Source organism: Sinocyclocheilus grahami, unplaced genomic scaffold, assembly GCF_001515645.1.
Source record: "Sinocyclocheilus grahami isolate Dianchi unplaced genomic scaffold, SAMN03320097.WGS_v1.1 scaffold47.1, whole genome shotgun sequence".
In the NCBI taxonomy this organism is placed as follows: Eukaryota; Metazoa; Chordata; class Actinopteri; order Cypriniformes; family Cyprinidae; genus Sinocyclocheilus; species Sinocyclocheilus grahami.
In genome coordinates, this window is record NW_015505226.1 from 3,178,869 (window position 1) to 3,186,402 (window position 7,534).

The window sequence follows — 7,534 nt, forward strand, 5'->3', positions numbered from 1 at the left end:
ACTGTATGAGTACGATTACTCACCCGTCTCACATCCAGAGAATCACTTCAAATGTGTAGGCCTATACCTCTCTATTTGAAGTGATTCTCACATCCAGAGAATCACTTCAAATGTGTAGGCCTATACCTCGCTATTTCCTTTGCAGCAAGACAGTTTCATTACACTAATCAAGGATTGTGATTGTAGAATGTTGCGTGCAGGCTGGGGTTTCTGTGCGTGTTTGTGTGTTTTCTGTTTGTGCTCCACTGTAAAACATATATACTACACACTTTAATACTCACACAATAGCTTTTATTTATTTATTTGTTTACTTATTTATCTATTTAAACTAAGGACACTGTGCAGGTTGTGTTTTCCCCCTTAATTTCGATACATAAACAGGATAGAATGTGATTTTATGAATCACTGTTTGGGCAGGAGGTGCCGCAAATTATTGGACAAAACAAAATAAACGAGGCTACACTGACACCTAGTGCGTGACATTGGGAAAGACATTCATATCTGTTTTTAAGAACAACTTTTTGCTTCCAGACTAAAAATGAGACCGAGTGCCTGAAAAATCGACCCAGAAAATATTCCCATGCTAATTTGTGGATTTTTTCAGATCCATTTACATGCTTAAACAAGTGCAATTAAAGCATAATAAATATTACAAATGTAGTATACACTTAATAAATATGCAGCTAGACAAATATTTGAATTCGATGCAAATGAGGCCCATGACCAATAACTCTCTGCACCTCTTCTGATTTAGCCTCTTGTTTTTATGACCCCCACAAAAGCATCTGGTCTCAATGACATTCTTTTGCTCTCTAATACAATGTGACCAAAGTCTTACACCTACAACGTTTTTCTTCTAAGGATAATTAATCAAGACTGCTGACATTTGATAAATGAATTGCAAATAATTGCTTAATAGTAGCCAACAGATGCCCCAACCTTCTCAAGAGTTGTGACCTAACTCAAAAGAAACCCTTTTTAGATTTCCCCTTCCAAAGAACAGTAAACACATTACATCACATATTAACTGCTAGATGGATTTACAATGATTTTGACTTATTAGATAAAAAATACAAACATGAAGCTTGAAAAGTATCTCTGTGCTGTGTTGTAAAATATGTACACTGCCAGTTTAAAGTTTGGACACACTTAAAGTGATAGTTCACCCAAAAATAAAAACTCTGTCATCATGTATTCACCCTCATAAGACTTCGGTTAATCTTCAAAACACACATTAACATATATTTAATGAAACCTGAGACGTTTCTTTCCTTCCACTGAAAGTCCAGGGAACCAAAACTTAGAAGATGCAAAAAGGTTTAATCCAAGTCTTGTGCATAGATACACTTCATATGATAAATAGATTTAATTTAAGCTGTATTCATCTATAAAGACACATGCATAGAACACTTCACATACAGTTAATGCGGAAGCTCACTACAACAATCCTCATTGGTTCTTGTGTATTACACGCACGTTTAAACTTCTGTTTTTACCTCTGCAAGTCAGGTGGTTCTTTGCCTCCACATCACACATTAAAATATAATGCACCCTTAGCAATAGATGATCCCTTACACATATTGTGCTATTTGATCCTCATATAAAGCATTGTGGGTTGTCCTTCTGCCAAAAGATATAGGTTATATAAGGATATATACAACCTAAAAATAATTAGGCATATTTTTAACATTGACCGTATAAACTACTTTGTTTGAAAGGTCAGATGTTCTTGCTTTCACTGAGGCACACAAGATACTCTTTGGATCATCATGTTTTACACCAACTTATGCAGTTAAAGTGCTGCTGTCAAAGGGCAACTTACTAAATACTAAACATTTTTAAATGTACATGTTTTTAATTAAACTCTTCACTTAAATTGTTCTGCTGATGACATATTATTACATAATGTATACAATGCATTATATAATAGAATTATAGAATATAAAAAGTAATATTTTAATAGTAAAACAGAGGTAAAGGATTCAGACTTGTGGACACTATTGTACATTGTTATAAAATGAAAGCATTAAGCATCAATTATAGACAGTTTGTAATAGAATTCCTCTGAGGAACAGTAAGAGTGCTCTAAGACTCTAATAAGTGACCACCACCAGGTGCTACTCAAACTTAAAAAAAAAAAAAAAAGATCAAAGAGCTACAGTCTCTGTCTCATCAACTGGTCTGAGTACAATAGACTTAATATAGGAGAAGTGAGTCAAGTTGACCTGGGTGTGCAGTCTCTCCCTTTGCTCCAGAGAGCAGTATAGTGAATAAGTGAATTTGGCCAGCACCATAGTACAGCAGATTTCCACCAGCAGCATTGTAGTATAATATATCATCAATTCCTTGCATGATGAGTACTTGTTGGTGGTAGTAGGTGTTGAGAGAGGGGCCTGAGGAGAGCTGGTACAGATGAAACTAATATGTGTGGTAAGAAAAGGTGTTGTTTTCCTTGTAGTTGTGCTGGATGGTAAGGTAGTTGCTGTTGTTTTTTGACTTGTAATAGTGGTTGGGATTAATATAGTTGTAGTGGCTAAAGTTGTTGCAATTGTAGTTTGGATTGTCGAAGTTGATGTGGTGGGAGTCACTGTAGTTGTCACATGGGCCATTGTTGATGGTACTGTGGTTGTAGAAGTGGTGGTCGCTGAAGTTGTTGTTTGTACTGTCGTTGTGGTGGGAATCAATGCAGTTGTCAGATGGGCAGTTGTTGGCTGTAGTGTAGTTGTTGATGCTGTTGTTCGGACTGATGTAGTTGTCGGAGCTGTAGTTGTAGCAGTGGTGGTAGGTAGTGTGGTTGTGGTTAGTAGCAAAGTTGTGAGTTGAGTAGTTGGTGCTGTGGGGGTTGTCTGTGTTGTAGTTGTTTGAGTTGTTGTTGGTATTGTTGTTGGAGTAGGTGTGGTTGTCGTCTGTAAAGCAGTAGTTGTTGTAGGTGCTGCTGTCGTTGAGGTTAACTTTGTTGTTGAGGCAGTTGTAGTGTGCAGTGTGGTCATGGGAACGGTACTTGTAAGGAGAGGGGTGGTAGTTGGTGAAGTTGTGAGGCATATTAATTGTTCTTCTGTTAAAGAGATGATTAACTGATTTAGCAGATTTTTTGGTAACTCACAAACTTCTGGAGGTTTTGATTTAATCTTGCCCTTATTGTTCTTCATCCATTCATAGAATGGCAACAGGTTACAGTCACACTTCCATGGGTTCTCATTCAGGTACAGTTTACTGAGTTTTGGAAGAGAATCAAAAACATCGCCAGGGAGGCTTTGTAGTTTATTATTTCCCAGTTTGAGCGTTGAAAGAGACTTTAGTTTTTTAAAGTCCTCTTGTTTTAATGACTCTATACTGTTATTTTGTAAATTCAGATCAGTCAGTTTCTCAAGACCTTCAAAAAAGTTTGCAGATATAATTGAAAACTGGTTTGAGGAAAGGTCTAACTTCTTTAGCTTCTTAAGTGGACTGAAAACTCCAGTTGGTAAGTGAGTGAGATTGTTATGGCTTAGACTTAATTCAGTTATTTTGAGCGTTTCTCCAAAAAGGACGCTGGGAAGACTGGTGAGTTGATTTTTGTTTAGAGTTAGACTCTTTAATAAAGAGAAACCGACAAATAAATCTGGCTGCAGTTCTGTTAAAAGATTATTGTCCAAATAGAGTTTTGTTAATTTACTTTTGTGTGGAAATAAATTTGGTTGTATATAGGAGATTTGGTTGCATTGCAAGGCTATCTCTTCCAAATCAGGGAGATTATCAAAAATCCCATCAGGTAGAGCAGTCAACTGGTTCTCATAAAGCCTGAACATTTTCAAGCTCTTAAGATTGGAAAAAAGAGATGTCGATACGGAACTAAGGTTGTTTTTTGCAAGATGAAGACTCAAGAGTTCCTCTAAATTGTCAAATGTCCCCTCCTCAATGGTACTGATCTTATTCATATGTAGATGTAATACCTGAAGCTTTTTTAAATAGTCAAATAACCCATTTTCAAGGCTATGTATTTTGTTACTTTTTAAAACAAGTTTTAGAAGGTTGTTGAGATCCTTAAAAACACCCACAGGTAATGATGTCACATTTGTGCCAGATATCTCAATGATTGTGATATTAGGCAAACCCTCAAAGGCTCCAACTTCTACAGAGTGAGTTGAAGTACCAAGAAATTCAATTTTCTTTATTTGAGGGTTTTTAGAAAGAACTCCTTTTGGTATCACAGGAATCTGACTGTTTACAAAAAATATTTCTTCGGCTCCATCTTTTAGTTTTTCAGGAATTGCTGTCACGGTTTTGTCATACACGTCTTGCTTTTTGCAGTCGTCATCTTCTTGACATATATCTACAGTGCAGCTCCAGTGCAAGTGCACAAGTATGTAAATGAATACTAGTGCAATTTTTAAATGCATATGCCTGTTGAAGAATAAAACATTAAAATCTAATTCCCATGACTTACTAATATAAAAAAGACTTGAATAAATAATAATAAAGAACATAAAAAATGTCTTTATATCTTGTGCATACTGCATTGTGCAAGCAACTGTATTTAAACAAAATCAAAATAATTTTGATAAATTAATTTATGAATAAAAATAAAATAATAGTGAGCTTGACACAGAAGTTTTAGCAAGCAGTTTTTTTTGCTTTTATGTTCCTGACCTGCATTTGTCTCATTAAATGAAAATAATTACTCTTACCTGCTCATCTCAGTTGCATCTGAATGACCATTCAGAATGATGTTCCTAAAAGCAAGTATAAGTTCGTAGTGCACCACGCTTATCTACACATCCCAAGTGTTTACTGCATGTAAGGCAGTAGAAAGGGTGTGGTCAGTTTGCTTTCTGTTTGAAGAGATACAAATATTGCAAACTCACTTTCAAAAAGTTTCACAAAGTACACATAATTAATTGGTACACTAAATTAATTATCATATTGTCAATGCCAAAATTATGTAAACAGAATGGAAAATAATATAAGCAAAGCAGATGTAGTGTAGTAGATATAGAAAAAACATAAAATAAGCATTAAAAATACTTTGCAATGAAACCAAGATACCAAATTGACTAGCATACCAAGTTGTAACACCCTGATAGTTCATGGTTTTTATTTAATATAGAACATGGGAACGGTACTTGTAAGGAGAGGGGTGGTAGTTGGTGAAGTTGTGAGGCATATTAATTGTTCTTCTGTTAAAGAGATGATTAACTGATTTAGCAGATTTTTTGGTAACTCACAAACTTCTGGAGGTTTTGATTTAATCTTGCCCTTATTGTTCTTCATCCATTCATAGAATGGCAACAGGTTACAGTCACACTTCCATGGGTTCTCATTCAGGTACAGTTTACTGAGTTTTGGAAGAGAATCAAAAACATCGCCAGGGAGGCTTTGTAGTTTATTATTTCCCAGTTTGAGCGTTGAAAGAGACTTTAGTTTTTTAAAGTCCTCTTGTTTTAATGACTCTATACTGTTATTTTGTAAATTCAGATCAGTCAGTTTCTCAAGACCTTCAAAAAAGTTTGCAGATATAATTGAAAACTGGTTTGAGGAAAGGTCTAACTTCTTTAGCTTCTTAAGTGGACTGAAAACTCCAGTTGGTAAGTGAGTGAGATTGTTATGGCTTAGACTTAATTCAGTTATTTTGAGCGTTTCTCCAAAAAGGACGCTGGGAAGACTGGTGAGTTGATTTTTGTTTAGAGTTAGACTCTTTAATAAAGAGAAACCGACAAATAAATCTGGCTGCAGTTCTGTTAAAAGATTATTGTCCAAATAGAGTTTTGTTAATTTACTTTTGTGTGGAAATAAATTTGGTTGTATATAGGAGATTTGGTTGCATTGCAAGGCTATCTCTTCCAAATCAGGGAGATTATCAAAAATCCCATCAGGTAGAGCAGTCAACTGGTTCTCATAAAGCCTGAACATTTTCAAGCTCTTAAGATTGGAAAAAAGAGATGTCGATACGGAACTAAGGTTGTTTTTTGCAAGATGAAGACTCAAGAGTTCCTCTAAATTGTCAAATGTCCCCTCCTCAATGGTACTGATCTTATTCATATGTAGATGTAATACCTGAAGCTTTTTTAAATAGTCAAATAACCCATTTTCAAGGCTATGTATTTTGTTACTTTTTAAAACAAGTTTTAGAAGGTTGTTGAGATCCTTAAAAACACCCACAGGTAATGATGTCACATTTGTGCCAGATATCTCAATAATTGTGATATTAGGCAAACCCTCAAAGGCTCCAACTTCTACAGAGTGAGTTGAAGTACCAAGAAATTCAATTTTCTTTATTTGAGGGTTTTTAGAAAGAACTCCTTTTGGTATCACAGGAATCTGACTGTTTACAAAAAATATTTCTTCGGCTCCATCTTTTAGTTTTTCAGGAATTGCTGTCACGGTTTTGTCATACACGTCTTGCTTTTTGCAGTCGTCATCTTCTTGACATATATCTACAGTGCAGCTCCAGTGCAAGTGCACAAGTATGTAAATGAATACTAGTGCAATTTTTAAATGCATATGCCTGTTGAAGAATAAAACATTAAAATCTAATTCCCATGACTTACTAATATAAAAAAGACTTGAATAAATAATAATAAAGAACATAAAAAATGTCTTTATATCTTGTGCATACTGCATTGTGCAAGCAACTGTATTTAAACAAAATCAAAATAATTTTGATAAATTAATTTATGAATAAAAATAAAATAATAGTGAGCTTGACACAGAAGTTTTAGCAAGCAGTTTTTTTTGCTTTTATGTTCCTGACCTGCATTTGTCTCATTAAATGAAAATAATTACTCTTACCTGCTCATCTCAGTTGCATCTGAATGACCATTCAGAATGATGTTCCTAAAAGCAAGTATAAGTTCGTAGTGCACCACTCTTATCTACACATCCCAAGTGTTTACTGCATGTAAGGCAGTAGAAAGGGTGTGGTCAGTTTGCTTTCTGTTTGAAGAGATAAAAATATTGCAAACTCACTTTCAAAAAGTTTCACAAAGTACACATAATTAATTGGTACACTAAATTAATTATCATATTGTCAATGCCAAAATTATGTAAACAGAATGGAAAATAATATAAGCAAAGCAGATGTAGTGTAGTAGATATAGAAAAAACATAAAATAAGCATTAAAAATACTTTGCAATGAAACCAAGATACCAAATTGACTAGCATACCAAGTTGTAACACCCTGATAGTTCATGGTTTTTATTTAATATAGAAAGTCTTGCTTACTATATAAAATGGTTTTGCTATGAAGGAAAAAACATGTTTAATACAGAACTGCAAAAAGTGTATAACCATTGACAGTGACAAGAAAGGAAAACAGTACATTTCTTCATATGCAACAACATTCACAGTGTTGGGAAGTAACTAGTTTCATGTAACGGAATTACGTAATTTAATTACAAAATAAAAGTAATCGTAATCAGTTACAGCTCTAAGACTTTTTCTATGTACACAAAAGGCCTATTTCTCTCAAATATTGTTCACAAATCTGTCTAAATCTGTGTTAGTGAGCACGTCTCCTTTGCTGAGATAATCCATCCACCTCACAGAGAGGTGAGA

The 7,534-nt window shown here is 34.6% G+C and overlaps 1 protein-coding gene across 2 annotated transcripts; it reads right to left on the reverse strand.

Moving 5' to 3' along the window:
• Positions 1-345: 345 nt before the first annotated feature.
• On the reverse strand, positions 346-6,835 carry LOC107582740 (carboxypeptidase N subunit 2-like). 2 transcript variants are annotated; one of them, XM_016268711.1, is made up of 3 exons: positions 6,769-6,835; positions 5,103-6,484; positions 346-3,001 (listed from the first exon to the last, which is right to left on the reverse strand). In XM_016268711.1, the coding sequence occupies exons 1-3, from the start codon at positions 6,774-6,776 to the stop codon at positions 2,148-2,150; spliced, it is 2,244 nt and encodes a 747-aa protein (XP_016124197.1). In that variant the 5' UTR covers positions 6,777-6,835; the 3' UTR covers positions 346-2,147. The 2 variants fall into 2 exon arrangements, with proteins under 2 accessions (XP_016124197.1, XP_016124196.1); XM_016268710.1 differs by lacking the exons at positions 5,103-6,484; positions 6,769-6,835 and adding an exon at positions 4,668-4,734 and having other exon boundaries at positions 346-4,383.
• Positions 6,836-7,534: the final 699 nt, after the last annotated feature.

What these genes read in the sequence shown, in the direction of transcription:
- LOC107582740 (XM_016268711.1), bottom strand. An exon ending in TACCACCCCTCTCCTTACAA is followed by an intron (nt 3,002 to 5,102) that starts GTACCGTTCCCA and finishes CTCTCCTTACAA; the next exon opens with GTACCGTTCCCATGACCACA.